Below are 25,148 nucleotides of genomic sequence, written 5' to 3'. Positions count from 1 at the left end.
CTTTACTTTACTTTCACTTGATATTTACTTGATATATTGAGCATTTCTTTTAATTTTGTTTATTAAAATAATTATTTTGCAAACCGAAGTTCAAAATCCAAGTTTAATATTAGATACTTTCAACACACTTTTTAACTTTTGAAATCCTCTTTATTTATTCCTCATATATATAATTGTTATATTTACGTTTGTTAAATCGCATGTAGAGTATATTTTTATGGTCATCTACGTGATTTAAGGAAATAATCTATTAATTTACAAGACATCAAAAGTTTCAATACACTTTTCAAATATTTTATTACTTTTGGTTCTTTTTAATTGTATGTTCCTGAAATGTATGATTTAAAGAGATCCGTCTATACTCCTCAATTTTTTTTGCTATTTTGCAGATTTCTCTGTGCCTTAACTGTACTATTCTGTTATTTTTCTGTAATAATTCTACCCTTGCTTTACAAAAAAGTAATTTTGTAACTTTTATAATGTTACTTTTTAAAAAGATATTCTGATACATGTCTGAAAAAAAATTACATGGATAGGTTAAGATCTATTTTACAAAGACACATTTTGAACAGAAAGTCGAAACCTTTGAAGCGTTGCTTTCATAGAAGATTAATATATAATTGATAAAGGTAATAACAGCAGAATATGATCAGATTAATCTATCTGTGCTTTCAGATTCAATGGAACATAGAAATATCTTGACATTTTATATATGATAATATATATGATTTAACATCATTTAAAATTCATGGTACATTTACACAAATTAAAGGATCCAGTTCTAAGTTTTTGACATTCTGCAACCATTGTACAAAGATCCTGAAACTATTTATTTATATCAAGTGTAAAGAGCTATTCTGCTTGTCTAAACAAAGCTAGGAGAGAACTCTAAGCCAGAAATATATATACTGTATATATTTATATAAATTATATATTAATAAGATCATTAAACTTATCATTATGTTTTGGTAGACTGACTACAATGTACTTAGGCAAACATAAAATCTGTAGACGTTCTTAAAAATTCTCGAAACCAATCCTTAATAACCCATTTTCTCTATTAAAAAGCAATGCTATAAGCTCAAAAATATGAATATCATATATTTCTTCCTATCTGTCAATGTCTCAAATTAATTTGTTCTTAACATAAGTAAAACAAAGAAACATCTCCAAGGGTATTCTATGGCGTTATAAATAACGCTATCTGATATCCGTCTACAATAGAAAGGAATTTATGCAAGCAGAATTTTGCCTTTAAAACCTTTTGTTATTACTATTTTAATAAACACGCAAAGAAATATTATTTATAAAGTTGATAAATTTATTTCATAAATATCTGTCATCATTTGTAGTTTGCATGAAACATCGAAATACAATTATAAACAAGTAAACAATCATTTATAAGCTAGCATTCAAAATATTATATAAACATGTACACAAAAATGCTACATAGTAACACTAGTATCATCTATACTCAGTCTGAATCACACATAAACACACAAAATGGGTTATTTTACAATGAACTCTCTTTTTGCCCATATTTCCATTATGAAATGATAAAAAAGCTTTCTTTGTATAACTTAAACAAAGATTTACAGTTCGAATATTTTTTGTTATGTTATAGCATTAATTATAATCAAATATCTTGATCAATATTTGATTTCCATTGAACATCAAAATTGTAAAACATTTAATAAAAGTATCTAGCCCTACGATGCAGAGACGGTATTTAAATAAATACTAGTTTTTTAAAATAAAGTTAATAACGAACAATTACCAATTTAAGTGGATGAAGTGGATACAATGCAAGGCACTCTATTGCCCATCTTTCCATTTTGAAAGATATAAAAAATTCCTTCCCTTATATAACTTCAAAAGTTACAGCGTTATAGTTTAAAACATTTCTGATACATTATTGGAAATTAAGCATAGTTTTAAAATAAAATATCTTGATCAATATATGATTTTCATTGATTCTAAAGTTTATTTAAATAAAAGTCACTGTGGTGGAATCTAGTTCTACTATACAGACAGACACAATATTTAAATAAATACTATTTTTTACATGATATGCGAACAATTACAAATTTAAATGAATGGAAGTTGCGCCATATATTGCACTGTAATATTAAATGGATATATGTATGACTAAAAAGCCCTTCTTTTAGGCGACCATTGTTCACTTCTTTCTACAGAATATAGCCCTCTCGTCAAATTTCTAACATGTCAGCGAAAAGTGATCGTCCTATTGGAAGCGTGCGCTTGTTTTCTATTGACATCTGGCTCGCGATATTAGGTAATAAAACGCAAAACCAAACCCGCATAGCACTGACAGTTCCCAATAAAAAGAACTAAACCCGAAAGTATTGACACATCATAAAAAATCCCGGATTGTAGTATAGGGTCATAAGGAAGAAGAGAAATGATAAGAACCCACTGATATATACAGACAAAGGGTTGTCTGTCAGAAATTAGGAAAGGGCCATGAGTCATTCTCAATACTCTTTATCATTCCATAAGTCCATATTGACTGTTAACCTTAATGTATGACTAAGGGTTTCTTCTACCATATAACTTTACTTTCAGCGCCACTGTATCGTTGCAATTGTAAAAGGGCATATTGAAGGGAAAACCTCGGTTTTATTGACTTTTGTCGTTATTTAAATTTGCTGAAGAAGTGTAATATTTGTGCGTATTGATTTCCAACATGCAACAGAGAAGATGATGAGAAAATAAACAAAAATGCACAAATCATACATACAACCTTTTCAAAATTTGTCATGAGTCAAGTCTTCAAGTACACGTTTTGAAAAGTCATTAAAACTTCTGCTCACACTATCACTATCAAAATTCATTTATATGTGTATACAAGTAGTCCAACTATCATATCAGACACGTCTGGATTTTGCAAAGAGCACTTTTGGAGTCTTTTTGCTTTATTCATTGTTCTTAAATACTCCATAATGCTTCAACCCTGGTAAGCTGTTCACACATGGATTTCTTGTAGAGCACAAGTATTTTGGAACAATGTCATCACCGGTTTTTACTTCAAAGGAGAATGCTAATGTCGACAACCCTTTGTGATTGTCATTGCCAACCCCTTTCCTCGCGTCGTGACAGCGAAGCCATCGTTTGAGACAGGAACGATTCCTTTGGATTTTTAACCAATCCAAATTTCCCGCCGTTCTGTCACCGCCCAACATGCAGCGACCCGGGAGTTGTTGTCACGCTGTTGAATCCTGCTGTTGTAGGTAGAGTAGTTGAAGTTGATGACGTTGTAGAAGTAGAGGTTGTGATGATATCCTCAGCCTCGATTTCGACTTCCTCTGTCACTGCAGGTGTGGTTGAGGATGAAGAAATAGTGGAACTATTTGACGGCGTTGAATCACGTGCATGTTGAATTACAAACTGTGCGTTTCCATCCGGGCCTTTCACGTGTGATACAAGGATATTCCCTGTAGCTGCTTCGATAAGGATCGGTCGGCTTCCGGTGTGTTTGGATGTTAACAGGATGCTCATCTTCCCATCCTTTTTGTGCGTTGTTGCTGTAAAAGGTTCTAGAGTCATGTTATTTGGCATGGTTCGATTTAAGTTCTGTTGGACAATCTCTATCGTTCTTGGAAGATTGGTTGCTTTGGGAGCAGTGACCTTCTGACCTTGAGCAGGATTAAATGACACTGAAACTCGTTTAGGATCCAGCGAAGTAGGAAATCCACTCAGAACACCTAAATCACCAGGTGTTTTCCCCATTAAACGTAAGGGCGAGTTAGAAAGTTTTGAAGCTGTGTTAACGATTGAGTTTCTGGTCAGTGAGAGTCCACTTGGTTGTGTGTTTCCTGAAATCATTTTATTAATACGCCCTTTCAGCATGTCCATTGTAGTGTGCTTTAGTTTATCCAGAACCATTTTCATCAAAGATTTGTTAACGCTAGTTAAGTCACTATTTTGTTTCATTGCGCTTGTTATGTCAATAGTATTTTTGGGTTTTGATTCTTGAATTTTCTGAGAAGAAGGTTTGCTCGCGGGATTCATATTCTTGACTTTCTTATTTTTCAACAGAATGGAGGGCGCCTTAAAACTATTCCCTGTCTGATGAACGACTACCTGTGCAATTTTGCGGTCCATATTACTGTTTCCGGACTGAGTTTGTACACTGGCGGGCTGTACGGGTTTCTCTATGATCGGGGCACGAGAATATAATGTATTTGGTTTCGGTGTTGCAGGAGTAGCAGGATTTTGTTTAGGAGCTATTTGATTCAGGATTCCATTGGTGATGACCAGTTGTGGAAGAGACATGGGTTTATTTTGTATCGTAGGAACCTGTACGTTAATGGGTCCCATGAGGGCTTGTCCGTTTGCTAGAGGACCCTGGAGCAGCTGAACATTCTGTGGCATAGAATTAACCAGCACTGGTCTTTGGAGCATTAACAAGGGTTGATTCTGAATTGTGTTCATTCCCAAGAAAGGGAAATTGGGAACTTGTCCTTGTATCGTATTCAAAGGTACTTGATTGAGGTTTAAAGGAACTGATTGAACATTGATCGGCTGGTTGAGGATTGGTTGGGTTTGAGGACGTGATTGGGTTTGAATCATTATGTTTGGATTCACTCGATTCTTTCCGCTCATTGCAGGTGTCATTACCATAGGAGGGTGGAATGCAGGTTGCTTATTGGCCAATGGGACACGAGTAACTTGATGATTTATTGTTGGGATTCTATTGTTGACCTGGTGCAAGATGTTAGGGCCACTTTGTGTTTGTACAACTGGATTATGAGGAATGAACTGCGAGGCTGAATTCATGACTGCAGGTGGCCGAATGTTTCCAGCCAGAGGAGCATGGTTTAAAGCAGGTTGTACCATTTGATGCAGAGCAGAATTTTGCTGAATTTGAATTTTGTTGTTTTGAACAAAGGAAGAAGAGCTCTGCATATGTTGTGGGGGATTTCCCAGTGGTGGTGATCCTCGAGATGACGTCATATGATGAGGAACGGCTTGAAGGTGACCTTGATTCGGTCTATGTTGGGTGTTTTGTTGTTCGTTTATCCTTTTTTGAACATGATGAATTGGTTCATCGAAGGCTGGAAGTCGTTTCAGGCTATTTATATCCATATGAATGACAGGGAACAGAGGAGGTTCCTTTGTGTGGTGCCCATTGGTGTTAGATACGTGCATTGCCTGCAAAAATGAAAAACATCAATGATTCACCTATAGTTTGTGCAAATACCTCTCTATCAAGAAAAACGATACATTTTCAAAACTTCATTATGGTGGGAATCAATAATATTCAGTTTTGAAACCTAAAACTTTAAATTCAGATTAAGTTTTGATTTTTTTAGTGGGTTGAATAAATATAGTTGTTTACTTGTGACCTGAAGGATATTGACTCTTTTATATAAATGCCTATCATGATTACAAAATAGGAGGTTATACATCATTATGATTGTATTGTTATATTTGGTCATAAGTCTAACTCAGAAAACCGACATCTCCAATATGGAATGGACATTACATATCTTGTTTTTATTTTGCAACAAAACATAAATATGCCATATTGTCTATAAACTTATGAATGTGCTCATTAGAGTGATACAAAAATAATAGCGTCCTTCTAATATTAGAAGGTAATAGGTGTGTCATTACTTGGAAAGTTCATTATTTGTCTTGTTTGTTTGTCTATCAAATTATGACAAGTGTGTCAAATGAAGTATAAAAATAAATCACGGTATTTTGACAGTCGCATATTTTTTATTATTATTTACATAAGAAAAAACCCAATACGTTTGCAAAAATTAAAGTATAAAATAAAAGATTATAAGGAAAGATGTATTGACATTTTAATATAAAAAAAGCATATTTGACATGAATGAGACTTTTGAGCATGCGCAGTGATGCATACGGGTGAAACACAATATAGGGCACATTAAGAATACCACATTGTTATACATGATTTTTAGAAATGTTAATTTCTTTACATGTAATTTATCATAATTCATTTATAGGCATACTTATAAAGGACTTGTGTGCAAAATTTTGTTGATCTAGCCTTAACAGAATTTAAGTATTAATGCAATAAATGTACCCTAAAAATGACCTTTTTTAGCGTTATGCGGTTGCGCTTTGAAATTACACCATTTTTCAATTGAAATAATTGTTATATATCATACATTTTCATGCCAATGATCATTATCAGACTTTAGAATATATTTTACAAATTATTTTGGTGCTTGAATTTTCAGGATTGAATAACAACTTTTCAGTATATGAAAGAAAATGTAATAGGGGTGCAATGTTATACATTTTTCACATAATTTCACCCCTCTCATTATGCCAAATAAAAATAATGTCCATATCATCTATTTTCTCAGATTTCTGTCTAAAATCACAGTATTAATGCTCTGTTACTTACAGAAAAAAGTTGGGTTAATGTAACAATTTAAATGAAATTTCATCATGTTTTAAAGTGGAAAATTAAGTTTTTACAAAAAACTGTAGTGTCCGTAACCACTTTCATTCTGTGTAATTGGAAAGCTCTATAAATATCTTAACTAATTTCCTAGATGGACACCTCATATAGATGCTGAGATGTGTTGTAATTTTCCTGAACATCACCACTGTTTGTCTGTTATCATTACAAATGTGGTTACGGACACTACAAAACCCTGTAGTGTCCGTAACCTGAATTTGAGGCAGTTTGGAACAGGCGGTGTTAAAACACTAATGCAAATTTATTCACAAGGGTCAGAAGTTTGTTTAACAAGTTAGTCAATGTACTTTATTTTTCTCCCTCATTTTGATATTGCAACTAATTTGGGAAACCCAGATTGCACCATTTTCATTTACAAGATCCTTGGTGTTACATAACCTTGATATTGGCAGATGCTATTGACATCCTAGGATTTAAGTCAAATAGCATGTCATTATTTTTTCATCGTTTAAGTCAACCGGTGTTACATTTAAGAAAATCTTGTTGAAATTCCTCTATTTAAGGTTAAGTTTCATCCTTTTGTAAATAACTTGTAGAATGTGTAGTGTCCGTAACCAAAAGTTGAAAAATGAAATATCTTTATTTTTCTCCATAGAATTTACAGATAAATTTTTGAAACAGTGTATTATTGAATTTAGAGATAAAAAGGTGTTTATTAGCTGGAATTCTTTTAGATCATGTGGTTTTTTCTTTACTTCAAGTACTAAAATAATGATTGGACACCCACAATGACACATAAAAATAGTTAGAAATTATTATCACTAGCTACATAACCCATATTTCTTGTGATTATTGCTTCAATTGTCTAGTTGCTTATTAGGTAATATCTTAAAATGTGTTAAATGCAAGTAAATTTGCATTCAAAATGTTAAACAGTAGGGAAGTAATTTGGTTACAGACACTACAAACAATTTCAAAAAAGAAAACAACTAAAATTACACCAATTTCAGATAAAGTATTGTATATTTAACTGTTTGAAGAATAATAGATTGCTTCACAGAAAAGAAAAAAATAATTGAAGAAATATTTGTGAGCTTTATTCTTCAAGGTTTGACTTTTCTACTTGCACATAACACCTGTATAAAGTTACATGTGTATATATTTATTCAAAGTATATTGGTTATGGTATGCTTTTAACAGATGAAGTTGAGATCTGAAGAATTAAAAAAATCAAGAGAAACTGAAACGAGAAATAAAATGCTGAAAAAAGATAGGAAAAGGGCTTAAAAACAAAAACTTCATCCACAAACCTGTGAAAAATTGAAGTATTGTGTAGTGTCCGTAACCCTTAAATTTGGTCAATTGACTTCATTGATCAGTGTACCTACATTCTAAATAGTTTTCAATAAACTTTAATGAATAATAGAACTATTCTTTTGCACTTCAGTTAATGAATACATGTAGTTATGTGAAAGAAGGAAGTTTCAGGATTTCCTAAAGTGGATTTTTTCTATTGGCATTAGTTCTGCAAGTAAATTGTTTTTACTTGAAACAATATCTAATTTGTATGTACTTTGTATTTAATAATCATTTAAATCTGATTTATAATAGTTCAGAAGTTTATAAAATAATTTTTTACCTCAAACCAAACGCCAATCATAAATATTTGGGTTTTGTAGTGTCCGTAACTTAAGGAAGCTATCAAATTATTTTAGAAAATTTATAAAAATGAAATGTTCTATTTTAATGGAAGTATTTATATTTCACCAAACGCATAAAAAGTGTTATTCATAAATAGTTTTTTCTTTATTTATATTGGGTTTAAAGAGTTCACATGAAATGAAATACTACCATTTCAAACAAAAATGTACGAAGTAAGAACTGTTTTCAATTTAAAGTATTTTGCCACCTTTTTTAGTAAAAATTTTGTTCATATCTTGTATTTTTATATGTTGTTTGTTTGTGAGCAGTTGAAAAAATTAGAGCTTATAAACAGTTTTTAATATTTATTTCAAAGAAAACAACACTTGTAGTGTCCGTAACCTGTGAGAATGAGGTTATTATCAGCTTGTAAAAAACAAAGTTCTAATGTGAATTTCACAAAACCGTTTATGTTTGAGATCCTTTAGATACTCTATTTTTTAGAAAAAATATTTTTAGGACAAAATGAAGACATTAATTTTTTACCCCCAAGTGCAACCTTACTGTTCCCTATATTGTGTTTCACCCGATAATGAGTCAGTGACCGCAACTCGGTCAGATTCTACGAAGTAACCGCAAATTAAAGCCCAATAAGGTGGTCAGATTTTATAATGAGACAGAACACATAATGAGAAAACGAAAGTAATTCCCATGCCTGTATGGCATGAGAAAATGAAAGTAGCTCTCATTTCCATTCATGAAATGAAATTAACCTTGACTCTATATGTGATTTTCTTGTTAATAATTGAAACCATTTATTGAAATTAAAAAGGTGAGTAACATTTAAGAAATACAAAGGAGGGTTTCTGAATCACGGTGAAACTCGTAAATATGATATACTTTATTTCAGTATAAAGAAAAAAGTTAAAGGTCAACTAAGGCATTTGAAAAATCAGATTCTCAAAGAGCCTAAAAAGAAGTAGTACTGAAAGAATGTAAAATAAAAGTGGGTATCATTAAAGATATTATCGTAAACATGTATATTCTATATGTAAAACACAGTTAACTACTTTATTTCAATTGTAAACATGACGCCCCAGGCTTTAAAGCTTTAAAGTGATTTTCTTTTTTACATTTCTTCGAAAAGTCTGACAAGTTGGTTATGTTCTGAAACATAGAATTCGTTTGGTTATAAGAAGAAAAGAACGGTTTATGAATTAGTTTATTCCGTTTATTAAAACTCTATTAATGCTACTAACAAGTCGCATTTGTTTATTGCTATTATATTTTAACATGAAATCTGGTTAAACAAAAATACCTTGCAGAAGTCAAAACTAAAAATGAACTGACCATTGCTAAGAGAAAAGTAATTATGCATGGTTAGGAACACGGGAATACCATTTCATTGACAACATTGTTTAAAGGGAAACCTCGCGAGACTTCTTGGGACTGTGTCACTTTTTGATCAAGAGGAAATCTCGCGAGGCTGAGACTGTCATTTTTTGATGAAGAGGAAATCTCACGAGTGTGGGCGTGAAGTAACAGGAGGTGTCACAAATATGTCGACGTTTATTGCGCTCTTTTGACATGGATGCAGTAAGTGTGGATTTTGATGGCTTTTCGGAACAACCTCGTCGTTGGACGAATGTAAACAATGCCAAATTTTTATTTGGATGGAGGTGGTTTTGGGACAATCGTACTTAAAACGACATTAAGCATGCGTGTCCTTTTGGTTATCGACATAACTCTGCAAAATGCATAAAACCACCAAAATTTGGAATTTTATAGCTTTTGTAGAGCTGTACCTGCAATCGAAAGCTCTCAAAACTGATAACTTTGATTGATGATAATGTTACATGTAACAGTTAATGAAGAGGGGATTCTAAAGAGACGTCATATCTTGCTCCATTATGCGAAAAGTTGTCATACATTTTAATAAAATGCAAGAATATTAATTTATAATCATTCATAGAGAATACATTTTTTCCTGCAACAGTTGCCGAATATCCATGCATACTTGGGGTAGCATTTTGGATTTAGAAAAAAAAAATGTTGAAGTTAAATTATTTGCAAGGAATTTTTTTCTTGAATTGTCCAAAACAGATGTTAAACACCAATAAACAAATATATCTTTTAACCACAAAGTGTGTATTAGTATATGTTTCGAAATAAATATCCTTAGGGTTAATGATCAGCGTATAATTTGTAATTCCTATTGAAACCAATCAATACTAGCACTCATGATTCCTGTGACCGATCAAGACATGTTTATCTGACCACAGTTAATCCGTCTCATCGGATTAATGCTACTTGGGCACGTGCATTAATAACACATTATACATAATAAATGATTTAATGACAATAGATGTCGATCTTTATTTTTATTTCTATTGCATGAGATAGCGGAAGTGATTTTGCATGTTCTCGATGGTGTGTATTTTCTTACTTCAATGGCTGTATGTTATTATTTATTATTTATTTAAAATGCGCTATCTATGCCTTATTTAAAGATATTTAAAAGAAAACTTTTAAAAGAAAAGTTGTTATTCAATTTGCAAAAATAATTACAAGTGAATAATAAAGTCAATGCTTCAAACCAAAAAAAGCCTATTAAACTAAAAATTTTGTTTTCTTCAATCAACATTCAACCTCTTTTTCTAATAAAAATATTTGTTTGATAATTTCAACACATATAAGGGGAAATGTAAAAGTTTACACAAAAGATGTCATTGATGTTTGACCAAATTCCAATATTGAATTAAGGTGTAAATTAAAAGTATTGCACACAGGTCCGTAATGTAGTGGAATCATTTACCTCCAGGGAAGAAGCCATTAAAGTGCTAACTATGTTGCGTATGACCTTAAGTAGGTGAAATGTTTTCCCAGTATCTTGGATTTGTTGAAATATGATATCTCAACATGATTACAATTTGCAAAGCTTTAAAGAGATATGATTATAAATTTATAAGAGAAAAAAAAAAGCTTGTAAAGGTTGCTCTTACCTGTTGGGAATGGCTTGCATCAGTCTCCAAAAATCCAAAAACAAATATTAAAATTATCCGTAGAAACATCACGTTGGTAGTGTTCGATTGAATTTTCTTGTAAAAATACGTTACTTTTGTTCAACTCCTAGTTTAGAATAAAAGGATAAAATTGCATTGAGTTGTTAATACTTCTGTAGAACCTTGCAGAAAGTTACGGTCATGAATGACCATTTTCATATCAGTAGAGCAATAAATACGGTAGGGGCTAATGAATGGTCACTCAGGCATGAAATAACAGATCCGCAGTAACTAGGTACTTGACAAGGCTCTCGTTCTCTGGAAGACGAATAATTATTAATGCCATTACTTTCACCTGGTCTCTTAAATTTTCATGTTATATTTTGAAATTGAAATTAAAAAATCCTCAGATCAAACAAATTGTGTTACAGAAGGCAATGAACTTAGCTGCTGCTTAATCGAGGAGAAATATCATATAGAAATGTTTTAAAACTTGAATGAGTGAATGTTTCACTGAAAAAATGAAACAAAATAAAAACATAATTTCAAAATAGTTTATTTTCCTAATAAAAATTTAATAAGTAACAAATCATTGTTGTGAACAGGTGCGAAAACAAGATAGCAAAGGACGAGAGGCATTATTGCAACTAGCTTTTATATTTCATATCCAGTATCTGCAAGGATTTCATTAAGAATTACTGTCAAGAATCGTTTGGTCGCCCGCATGGCACAGTGGTTAGAGCGTCTGCTCCAAAGTCGCAGTGTTAGGAGTCAATTCTAACGTCGCAGGTTTCAGTCCCACTGTGGGACGTGGAAACCGTTTCTTCAGATGAGCCCCTAACCAAAGTCAGGTGTCGCAGTAGGTGCTGGCACGAAAATGATTCTCACTGCTCAATTGCCGTAAGTGCAGGGTATATACTATATAGGACAAAATCGGCAGCTCACCACCGGCAAGTTGTGGCGTCTCCATATGAGTGAAAAATTCTCAAGAGGGACGTTTAAACAACAAACAAACGCCGAATCGTTTGAATATAAAGTGGTTGATGGTTTGTACTGACTACTGCATTGTGGAAGCATGCAGAAAACACAAACATTTTATACTCATAGAAAACAAACAAAGAACCCCCCGAAACAATGAAAAGGGCAGTAACTGTTGACTGCACAAAATCATTTGCCACCCCATCTCTCACCACCTTCCAATTTAAAGACAGATTAAGGAATGTACAAGTGTTTAATATGCATACCGGCAATGGATTATCAACATAAAGATAAAATATAAAACATTAACTTAATCTTTTTTTAAAATCTTTTTTGGCGACTCTGCTTTTTGTAATAGAAAGGTGATATTTTTCTTGAAAAGCATACACAGGCCTTCTTATTAAAATCAGTATAATCAATCATCCTATTTCATTGTAACGGCTTCGAATAAGCAAGCCTGGTTTCCATTACCAGTCATAAACATTGCAATAATTTCAATATTTCTTCCTATGAAGAACTTTCATACAGACAGCATGGTATATCTACTTTCTTCCATTGATTCCATGATACACACATTAAAATCTCAGACAGCGGCCAATTCGCGTGCGACTGTGCGTGCTTACCATAAACTGAAATGACAACTTTTACGACATATTGCGAACCTCCAATGCAATTTATCAATCGAACGCTGATTTATTCCTCTACAGTAAGCGAGACTAGGCGAGACGGAAATAATTAATTTTGACTGAACCCGTGGTAATGGATTACTTACCCATATATCGACGTGCTTTCACGGCATGGGGGCAAGTATATGCAAGTTACAATACTCTCAAATTTTCTTTTCAAAAGATTCATTTAATTTACTCTCTTCATGTTCTCGTTTTCAAATACTGTGGGAGTAGCCTTTTAAAACTGTGTTCAACACTCATAAAAATCTTTTATAGATTTTCGCACAACTAGTAAAACTTGCTAATTCATAGATTCTATGTCACCGGCTTTATAATGCCAAAAGAATTGCATGCGCGGGTCTCGAAAAGTTTCATGTGTCTAACCCTCTAGAAAAAATAACCACCAGCTAGTTTTCTACTGTAATTTATTGTATCTAGTGTTCAACTCTCTAAACTCTACAAAAAATGCTGAATGTATTTAACACTGTTAGATATAATAGCATAATATGTTAAACTCGCTTAGGGAAAAACGTTCATGTTTCCATGCAATTCTCTTGTACAAAAGTCAAAATCCTTATACGCGAGTACGTCCATTCTCTGGGGGAAAGGCGTTCATTTTGTTTTATCCCACCCTTACTGATGGCAGGCACATCAGTGCCTGTTTTATGGAGTGTTTAACTATGGGATCAGCTTGCATAATATGATGCCAAGGATTTTTGTGTTCTTTACAAGATTTTCTAGTCTCTTCTGGCCCCCTCGATCACTATTTGTAATTTTGCTTTGCGTCATTTAATTGAATAAATGAAATCTTTTCATTTTCATCACAGTTGTTGTTTTCTTTTAATTCATAAGAAGAACTAATTCAGTTTACTTTGCTTCGGTTTGTAATAAAAACAAAACAGTTTAAATTTTAAAAATATCTGCTCAGCTCTTTAATAAGTTTCATCTGTTCGTGTGTCCACGTATTTAAATAAATGACTTGTTCAACACCCTGAAAAAAACATACATGATCACTTCTCATTGAAGAAAAATGTTTCAGGGTTTCAAGACCCATGCGTTCAGCAAAAAAAGCTCGTGTATTCAACTCTGAAGAGGAAACACCCCTCAACGTTCTAGGCAAATGTTTGTTTTAACCTTTAGAAAAACAAAGCATTCAGTTATTAAACTCTCCAGAAAAAATATATATCTTCAATTGTCTCGTCTCCTTTTGTTCAGAGCCTCATGTTTTCTACTTCGTACAAAATTCATACACATGCTCAACTGTATAGAAAATTGTTTAATTTGTTCAAGTCTCTTGAAATCTGGCTTTAACATTTTGATTTGGGATAGAATATGATCCATGTGACTTGAAAGAAAAATGTTGTATCTAACTCTATGAGAAAAAATGGATGGAATTTAAAATTGCTTTGATGACGATTACATACTTTTCTACATGGTTCATATTTTTTTTTTAAGTTAGAACAAAATATCTAGCTAAATCTCAGTTTGTTTCCTAAATACATCATCATCTATATTTTCTCTTCAATGATAAAAAAATTCATGTCAAAAATCCAGTTTAACAAATGCCCCAAAGAGAACCAAAAAAATGAAAACTCAAAAAGCACGTATTTTAAATAGAAAGTTTCCAGTGTTTTGCAACTTGAACCTTATTTCCATTAGCTAGTTTATTGTCTTCGTCTTAAGACCAATTTAAAATTGAGTGATTAACTGCAAAGCAAATAATGGCAGCTATACACATTCAAAAGTACAAGGAATGCTTAGAGATTTGTTTCTGCTTTGCTCATTCAAAAGCGCCTTAAACTGCTAAGCAATGTGCTGTAGCTAAACTCATTCAAAAACAATCAGAACTGCTTAGCAGAGAGTTGTAGCTATTCATAGAACTGGTATGCAGTGTTCATGTAGCTGCATGTATACACTTCCAAAAGCACACTGACTGCTATCCAAAGTAGCTATACACAAAACTGAAATGCAAAGTCTTGTACATGCAGCTATACACCTTCAAAAGCGCTCTGAGCTGCTAAGCAGTCTTATAGCTATAAGAAGTCTTTTCCAGGGGCCGCTAAACCTTATTTCCTCCTCTGTTCGCCTTTTTTGGTAAAGTCCCCTAATCAGACATACTTTATAACACATGTGCTGGTCAATGGAGACACGCTCAAATGACAGTTATACATTACTCATTACTTTGGTGTAGCTATGTAGCATTCATACACGACTCTGAAAATGAATTGTGGTCACCACAAAGAAGTGTGCCTCACCGACACTTGATATTCTTACCTTAACACTTTTAAAAAATGCAAAATAACCCCATGTGGTTCTTCCTTTCATTATAAAAACTTACACTGTATAAAGAACATTTAAGGTTTGGCGCATTCAATTTGAATAAGAACAAAACAGGATGGTAGGAATTAAGGCAAAGAGTCTGTTCCTCGTTAAGCTCTATCCGCGGTTTTACAGTAAGCGTTTCTGATTTGTGGTTAGAGATGCCATGTTGGTCACCTGAGGACAGGGTTCTGACTGACCATTACATGTGATCGATATCTTTCATGCAGCAACAATTGAGAAAATTAGGTCTTAGTTGTGACTTATAACCAATACATGTGAACGATATCTCTTATGGCGTGCAGCAACTTCTGGGCAAATAGGTCATAGTACTAGTTTTGACTTTTCACTATATGTGCTCGATATCTCTCATGCAGCAACAATTGAGTAAATCAAGGGGAAGAAAAACTGTTGTCAAAGATGATTTACGCTTATTGCATTTTTAATTCATTCAATCGTTATAATGTTACGTTAAAATCGTTAAAATACTGATCACTTTTTAAATGAAATGTTTTTGTTCAAATGTACATGCATTGAATGATTATTTGAAAAAAAAATCACATACACCGTGTCCGAAATCAGTTCATCCTTAGACTAATCAATACAATAGGTGCACAAATGATTTGCAAAAATTATACGATCAAAATGCAACATTCCGTAACTGTATAATAAGTTTCATTAATATTCCTTCTCTCTTTTCATAAAAGAAAGACAACTCAAATATCAAAGCTAAATTTTAATCGAAAAATTCAAATTGTGCGTCTGTGAATTATACCCGTAGAATTGGTATTACGCTTTAATTATTTCCAATCTAGCCCTAGATGAGAATGGAGTAAAACTGCAGTGCCTTTTTTTTTTTTTTTTTTTTGGATTCCTCGATTTTCTCAGAAGTGAAGGTTTGGATTATCTCTGGAGAAGCAATAGAGTCATTTCTGAAAAATTCTCGAGAGGGACGTTAAACAATATACAATCAATCAATCAGTCTACACAATTATGCCACTCTGAAACAAAAAAAGAACGAAAAAACGGAAATAAGAAGCAAGATCATTTCAAAAACTCCCAATAATCCTTCGTGGTGCATAGCAACATGATGGCTTAAACATTCTTACTTGAGAAAAATTAGAAACAACGATTAATGCAATCCTAATGCTTCAAAACTATCGTTTGCTTCCTGATTAAACAGGACTAAGTAGTGACGTAATACTTTCCTCACTTAAACCGCTCGGGTATTTCCGATACTGTCGGAAAAATCGAGAAGTTTGGAATCTCGATCCCGATGCATGGGAAGTAGACTTTAGCAAAAGCATGTTATTTTCTGTTTCCTCTTTAATATCCTTTTTAAAAAATAAACTTGGAAAACGTTATAAACACAGAAAAAGAGTCTATTGAAAAGATAATCAGCAGAATAAAAAAGGACATTCGGAGGACCAAGAAGTTGTGGAATAGTTACTAGTATGGGAGAAAAACTGTTCTTACCTAAAGGTTTCACCGTCGAACTTTTTAGCTCATTTTTTTTAAAACATAAATTGACAAGGTAAACTGTCTTCTGTCGCTGAACTACCGAAATGTGGCTAAAATATATTGCCTACTGGGCATTTAACAATAAAAATTTATCAATCAATCGCCAAAATACCAGTTCAATTTCCTGTGTTGGCCTTTTCTTTTTTCAAATTTTATCTCTAATTGTATTATTTACCTCTTACTTTGGTTGGTTCTGCTTTAAGAAATACAAGTCCTAAAGATCATATGATTTCCGTCGATTTATATTTTTGCGACGCCAAACCTGACTTAAACTACAAATAAATATGAAAAACAAAAAAAAATTAACACACCAAAAACTTTTTACGACATTTTGATTTGCAAAAAGAGACGAAGGATGTTTTGCACAAAGTCAATATATACATGAGATGGCACTTTTTTGTACCGGTAACAATATATCTGATAATGTTTAACTCTCTATCCACTATTTACAATACTAAATTATTTATATCGTCATAAATTGTCCTGGGTTAATTCTGCCTTATTTTATCTAAATAATTTCTATTTTGCCAAAATAGTGAGAGAAAATATGTTTTTATGATCATGTGATGTTATAATATTTTTTCAAACAATATGATGACAGAAATGCGTGGTTTTTCTTTTAATTGCCTAATATGGTATTATATGAAGTATTTCTCAGAATTTTAAATATCCTGTATTAAAATGTAGACTGATATACTTTACATGTAGGATTTGGTCTTTATTTTTTTTTTATCAAAACAAGAACACACGTACCGAAACTTGCCGCAAAACATGCAGTTGTAGCCTACATCCTCCCACGAAGCAGGGTCAATGAGCCGGAACTAATGCGCCATTACCGTCACGGTTTATGTTCGGATTTTACAGACTTTCCTTTACTTCCTAAAACTTATTACCTTTTACAGACACTCACGGACAAAATCTTGGTTTCTTTTGGGGGAAATATTGTTTATATACGAAGTTATTTTTATCTGTGTTTCTTTCTTTAGATATTAATTGTTTATTTATATATTTGTATCCATGCTTCTTTCTCGAGCTGTTACGAGCCATCCCCTTTAACAGTAATTTACTTTGACTCTTGTGTAGGAGCTCTTTACATGCAAAGTCGCCGAGTTTCTTTAAATATTGGTACCTGTTTCATTCAAGAATGCTGTTGAATTTCAACTCTTTTTTTCTTCCGGATATTATTTCGAGATTTTTGTTGTATATGGTACTGGGGGTCAATGTGTATATTTTACATAGAATCTGTTTTTAACCGTTAGTAGCAGTATAAGGAATTAAATGAGAAATAGTTCTTACTGCGTCTCACACTTTTGAGTCAGAGTTTCCTATCTTACATAAAATAATAAAAAAATTAAGTCTCAGACAAGCTATGACATTGTTTGTATCAAATAGTTTTGTGCGTAAGGACAGAGAATACAAAACCTCTTGTTTATATAATCGAAAATAATTTTTGGACATTTATTACGGTCAATAAGAATTTTGAGATATCTTTTGTGACGTTTAACACCGAGAGTAAATGAAAAACAAATATATATCCTCCTACAACGGCGGGAAAATTGACCACGTAGTGAAGCGGAACGGATGTCAAGAGCCTGTCAGGGTTTATGAAGGAAATTTACACATAGGGCCCTATTTCTTACACAAATCGTAGTCTTAATTGCACTTTGAAACTGTTCCTGTCTGTTTGATTCGATAAATCACAGCAGGGACTCGGACTCACGCGGGGGAGAAGTTATTAATTTAAAGATTTATTGCTAGCCATAAATCATGCAGGAAGAGCCGTATTCGTGCACATTCTGTATACAGCATACAATGTACAGTGTATGACATTTCATTCTTGACCTAGCAATGTAAAAAAAAAACGGAGAAACAATTTTTCTTCCAATGTTTATCATAAAACATTTGCTTTGTTTTCAATTAAAAGCTATCTTTATTGAAAACTGGAGGTACTGTAAGCAATGAGCTCACTAAATGATACCCCCCGCCTCCCATATGATTATATAATGGCAAAGTCCATGTTTTGTTGTGGCCGGGAAACCCAAAATATGTGTCGGATAAAAAAATAAAATAGGAGGTGCACAATGGCAATATGTAATAAAGATTTTGTGAAAGTTTCATTAAATTTCACTCAGTGGTATAAGAGGAGTTACGGATAAGAGATGGGTACCCCAAAGCGTAACAGACGGACGGACGTACAGACGGACGGACAGCTAAACGGACGGACGGACGGACATACTGATTACTATATACCCTCCCACTTTTCAAGCGGGGGGTATAATAAAGTAACGCAATTCACAACAGAATGGTCTTCTAACCTACTGTTCTCTTAACCCCCCCCCCCCCCTCTCTCTAAAACCCAACACTTCTGGGATTTTTTTTAAATTTAATACACGTACTTTTATAATGTTGTATGTTGAGTGTTTTTTTTTTAAATGGTGTCCGAGCTTAGCGTAAGAAAGTACGCGTGCCATATATGGATGGAATAAACACCTATAAACTCATACCCATTTTCCCTTAGTTTACATTTCGACAAAATGGTTCTGGGCCGGGCTTTGTCTTGTTCTAAATTTTGAATTTACCGGATGGGAGTAAATACAAACTTTAAAACATGAAGTTGCCATGTCATAAAAAAATTTACTACAACTAGGTTAATTCAAAATTTCGAACATTGCAGCTTCGAAAAATCTTTTCAAGAATCGATTTAAAAATCTCCCTTTTGAGCAAAACTGTCGCCATGTTCACTTCAAGACAGGTATATATAGTTTAAAAGTATCTTGAAATAGAGTATTTAGTGATGCAGCTACATGTATGTTACATAGTCGCCCACGTGGCGCAGTGGTTAGAGCGTCACCTCTAGAGTCGCCTAATAAGGAGGTGATCCTTACGTCGCGAGTTCGAATCCCACTGTGGGACGTGGAGACAGGTCCTTCGGATGAGACCTGTTTAATCCGAAGTCCTGTGTCGCAGTAGGTGCTGGCACATAAAAGTTTCCTCGTTTCTTGATGGCATCGAATATCGAGTTTATAGGTCAAAATTTGCAGCAAATGGTGCTGTCTCCGTTTGAATGAAAATTATCGAGAGGGGCGTTAAACAATTAACTAACAAACTTAAGATACAATTCGAACTGAGACAGATCCTTGTCCAAGACAAGTTTGTGAAAAAGAGCTTCATATACATATGTATAATGTATTCTAATTGGTACAAAAAAACCTTTCAATACCCGAACTCACGGGGTAGGGGGAGGCTATTTCTTTAGAGACTGATTTTTAAACAAAAATCATGCAGGGAAAAAACGTGGTCATAAATTGACATGCAGATTAATTGTACAACATATAATATTTTCTTATGAGTTCTCGACTCAAAAATTTAACATTCTTCCAAACAAACGGGGAAACTTCTTTTTATTTCCGACGCTTGGCAGAAGTAAATTAACTTTTCCATCGAGTAAAAACAATATTTATTGCAAATGAATGCGACACGCTAGCATGGATACACATGCGTTAGAAAGTACATGTGTCTAAATGCATGGAATGAATTAGCTACTAAACTGTAGCTCCCCGAAAAAAAATATATTGACAGTCAACGTATTTTTTGGAGAGCAACAGGTCTGCACCTAGGAATAAATACCTGTAAACTCAGAGACACGCAAGTTGTCTTCACGTTATGACAAAGTTTTTGACCTACATAAGATTCTAAATGGTGTAAAGAAAGTTCGTTCCACATTTTTCTTTTATTTTCGAAAAGAAATAAGATTAGAAGATATTTACGGTTTGTGAGACTTCATGTTTACAGAGTCTATCCTTGTTACTGATAAAGATTTAGCGGTCTTTTGTTGAATCAATAAGGGGAGGGCAGGTATTAAAACAGATAATGTCTGTTCAGAAAAATTAGGGATGACGCATAATTATGACATATATTAAACACAGAGGTCAAAACATCCTTTCAAATACTATGCAAAAATTATCAGATCTGTGAAAAATTTCAAAATGACAAACCTATTCTTTTGAAAAGTGATCTATCGTTCTTAGACCTACGCTCATCAGCTTGTCTGATGCAAGATAAGCTATGGAGAAACAAAAGTAAGTTATCCTTTATTATCACTCAAAATGACCAGCATTTCTAACATTCGGGTGCTTCAAAGATGTTATATATAATTTCATATGGAAGAAAAATCCTATAATTTCCTACCAGAAATTAATTCCTATAAATCTAAAAAACACTCTAGTGATATTGTCAGACTTGAAAATCCATCGCCTTAGTTGAGCACTAGTTTGAAATTTTTGAAAATATTTCATCATGGAACGAACTTTCTTAACACCCCTTATTTTTCTCATACAAAGTCGTCTTCTTAATCGTACTTTAAATATTTTCCTGTCTGTTTAGATCTAAGCAAAGACATGCAATCAGGCAGAGACAGAAAGTACATGTATCTTATGCATGGAATAAACACCTCAAAGTAAACAGCTATTTTCTTTCATATTTTGACAAACCAAACTTACAATACATTTTGAACTTAAGACAGACCGAAAAAGTGCGCCTGCTTCAAATTTATATATTGAGAACACTAATTCGTACCTTATAAAACCTGTTTCTGTGTGTTTGGCACAATAAATCATGCACTTAAAAGGCCCATACTTAACACGCTCAAGCGAGGGAGAAGTTATTAATTTAGGAATTCTTAAACCGTATATCATCCAAGGTAAAATAATCATAAACGGACATGAACACTCTTTGTACAACACATTTGATCATATTCTCTTATAAATCATTGACTCAATCATGTAAATTTTTTCCAAACAAAAACGGAAACTTCTTTTTTTTATTTCCGATGCTTGCCACAATTAACTTAACTTTTCCTTCGAGTAAAAGCTTTGTTGCAAATGATCGCGGCGCGCTAGCTTTATCATGAATACACATGCGTTAGAAAGTGCATGTGTCTTATGAATGCATGGAATAAATACCTGTATATAAACTCAAAGACACGCATGTTTTTTTTTCATATTTTGACAAAGTGGTTAACCTAATTATAACCTATTTAGAGGACGGGGTTAAAACAACCTATAGTATATGCAAGTAGGCAAAATTTTTGCCATTCACCAGTGAAACCGCAACAACAAACTTTACACAGCAATTTATGGTGCTTATACGCAAATGTATACCTGAAAAAAAAACTGTTACGATAAAACCTATGACAAACCATGGATGGATTCTTTGTTAAGAAAAGATATAAAAGGAAAAATTTAAAATAAATAGAATTAAATAATTTGAATAAATGATTTAAAATATTTTTTTTCTTTTTTGACTGGGATGGACCCCTCCCCTACCGACCCCCAAAATACCAAAAAGTCTAACAAGCTTACACTGCATGTTATTCTCTTTGAACACCTCGTCTTCATTGAATAATAAAAGACGATCGTGTCAAGTAAAGAAGAGTTTCATTTCTAAATAATGTTTAAGAAAAAAATGACAAGTAAACAGGTAAGATTTTTAGAATTAATTAAAATTAAGGTATTTTATGATTTTTTTTTTTGAAAGCGTACCAGGCAGATTCGATTTCGACACCAATTTTAATATTTTCCACCGAAAATCTTCAAAATTTCTCTTAGCAAACGAATATTTTAATTTTTATAAGTTTTAGTCTAAAGTTAATGTGTTTTGGTGCTTATCTTCATAAAATACGCAGACTTTCTTCTCTATGTTAAATGTTGACTAATTTGTCAGAGGCGCTGCATTTCATTTCCGGAAATATGCATAGCATTTCCGACATTTTTTTATTTCATTTCCGACATTTTTTGTTTTCATTTCCGACATAATTTTCTTTTCATTTCCGGAATTTACCTGTGCGGCAAGTAAAGGGAAATTGAATTTTAAAAGTATTTATACCAAAATATTAATGAAAATTCAAAAGAATGTATACATATATGCATATATATGTAGCACTAAGTCTAGGTAAAAAAGTTCAATGAGCATAAAACTTGTTTCAAGACATTTAATGTGCACTAAATTAAATGTCAGTGACAGCATCATACTTATATGTCCAAGTCACTGATAGATTTACAAAATTGAATTTCAATGATTTATTTATGATTTATTCCTTAAAATTTTTCATAAGTAAAGTTATCAAATCTGTTACTATATGTACTACATATGTATTTGAAAAATGTCGGAAACGAAAACAAAAAAATGTCGAAAATGAAAACTAGAAAATGTCGGAAATGAAAAGTTGATAATTACCAAAAATTCCGGAAATGAAATGCAGCCGTCAGAGGTATGTACTCGATCCGAAATAGACTGTAGGAAAATAAGCATGGAATGATGGAAAGACATTGTGTTTTATGGACATTTCAGTTAATTTATGAGTTATTGAAGGTGTATATTCAAGTGAAAAAAATAATAGTTTGACAAAAAATTTTTAACTTCGGACCTTAAATAAGTTTCTAATCACAAACCCGCGCCTCTAATTGTGATCTAATCCAAGAGAAACAACTTGATTTTGACAGCACCAGATTGGATATTACAGAACTATATTTCTAGTAAGTTGATAGAACTTGTTTCTTATCCTTTTGCTTGCCAATAAAATATGTTCAAAAACATACATTTTTGTAAGAAAATACCATCCTGACTATATTATCATATCAAGTTAAAAGAATTGAAGACTTTTATTCAGCGACAGAGTAAAATTCAAGGTACTAGTATTTAAATATTCATCGAAATTTAATTTTATTATTATCTGAAACAAAGAAGTCGTAGTATATAAAAGTAGTTTAGAGTACATGTCACTTCATTCACCAGTGACGTTTCATCTCTTTGATCATAGAGATGTTAAATACTGTTTTTTTTTCCTGTAAAAAACGCATTTTTTTATCAATAATTTTCATGTGTGCTGTTTGTACAACACTCAATGCCCTAAATTTCAAAATACATACTGTATTCAAAATCAAACCATTTTGATTTTTAAAAATAATTTTGGTAAATGAAACATATTTGTTTTTTCATGTTTGAATCCACTGATATCTTTTTTAGAAAAATGCAAATGTTCACGCATTACATTATATGAAAATTTACATTAATAAAAATTTGATATTTAAGGTCAGACGACACGTTCCTAAAAAAGATATAAAGTTCTTTTCCTAAGAATTTGTCATTGAAGTATAGGTACTGAAACAAGTTTCCTCACAAAAAATTAGGGTACCTTAACAGGCATTTGGACAAGATACCACATGCAGGGTCATATTCCTTACATAACCCTAATGGCTAATGGGTAATCTTTTGAATGGCATATATCGAAATTTTTGGTGTACTTATATTTAAAAACATTTTGAAAACAATGTAGAAATCAGAAGAGAATGACAAATATGAATATTTTTTTTATATAATACCTAGAGATACAAAACATAAATTTGAGGAACGTGTCGTCTTCTTAGTTTTAGGTCTTGGGGAAAGGAAAGACAACTCGTGTAAATGCCGTGCCTATTTTTTTGACAGCAATAAGAAATCTAGTAACGCCCCTTCTCCCCCGCGCTGTGCATTTTATGAAGTAGTTACCCCATATAATACTGTTTGTTATTTTTTTCAAATTGGATGGCCCTGTACCGCTCATATGTGTCTGTCCAATTTTTCAGCCTTTTGCATCTATATTATTAACGCTTTCATGAATATGTATATATAAATACCGAGTGCTGAGGATGCTCATGTTGTATCGGAAAAGGGGCTTTGTTACTTACAGCAAGTAAGTAAGTCAATGTTTTATAATAGTGACATGTGTAAAAACAACAAAAAGATGCATAACTATGGAACGCCGTCACTGCCTTATAGCAGAACACAGCAATTGCATTGTGTCAACCTTCCATTACATTATGTCAACTCTTTATGATATTTACTCAACCTACTATTGTATTGTGTCAACCTTTCATTACATTATATCAACACTTTATGACATTAACCCAAAATACTATTGCATTATGTCAACCTTCCATTATATTATGTCAACTCTTTATGACATTAGTACACACTACTATTGCATTGTGTCAATCTTTCATTACATTATGTCAACTCTTTATGACATTAACCCACAATACTATTGCATTATGTCAACCTTCCATTATATTATGTCAACTCTTTATGACATTAGTCCACACTACTATTGCATTGTGTCAACCTTTCATTACATTATGTCAACTCTTTATGACATTTACACACACTACTATTGCGTTATGTCAACTTTCCATTACATTATGTTTAGTCTTTATGGCATTAACTCGCACTTTAATTACATTGCGCCAATCTTCCATTGCATTATATCAGCTCTTTATGACATTAAGTCAAAACAATTTTACGTGGTGTAAAGATGTTTTTATATATTTTCAACTCATTATTACATTATGTGCACTCTCTGCTATTTGGTCTAAGTAGTTCATTATATGATGTGAATTTATCTTTAATTCAATATCAAGTCGATATAACACGATGTCAGAATTTCAGTACATGATCTGAACAAATTGTCACATGTGGCCAATTCTTTACTACATTGTGTCATCAATATGCTACAGGACGACGGGAATCTATTATATGATGTCAATTTTTCCTAACTTTTTG

General features: G+C 32.7%; 1 protein-coding gene across 1 annotated transcript; it reads right to left on the bottom strand.

Moving 5' to 3' along the window:
* Window positions 1-2,810: 2,810 nt before the first annotated feature.
* On the bottom strand, window positions 2,811-5,172 carry LOC134274616 (mucin-2-like). Its single transcript, XM_062756894.1, has one exon. It carries the CDS (start codon window positions 5,170-5,172, stop codon window positions 3,190-3,192), a length of 1,983 nt encoding a protein of 660 aa, XP_062612878.1. The 3' UTR covers window positions 2,811-3,189.
* Window positions 5,173-25,148: the final 19,976 nt, after the last annotated feature.

This window comes from Saccostrea cucullata, unplaced genomic scaffold, assembly GCF_032062105.1.
Source record: "Saccostrea cucullata isolate Sc308-1 unplaced genomic scaffold, CSIRO_AGI_Scuc_v1 ctg132, whole genome shotgun sequence".
NCBI classification, from domain to species: Eukaryota; Metazoa; Mollusca; class Bivalvia; order Ostreida; family Ostreidae; genus Saccostrea; species Saccostrea cuccullata.
Note: the sequence above shows the minus strand (reverse complement) of the source record. Positions and strands in the feature narration are given on the sequence as shown.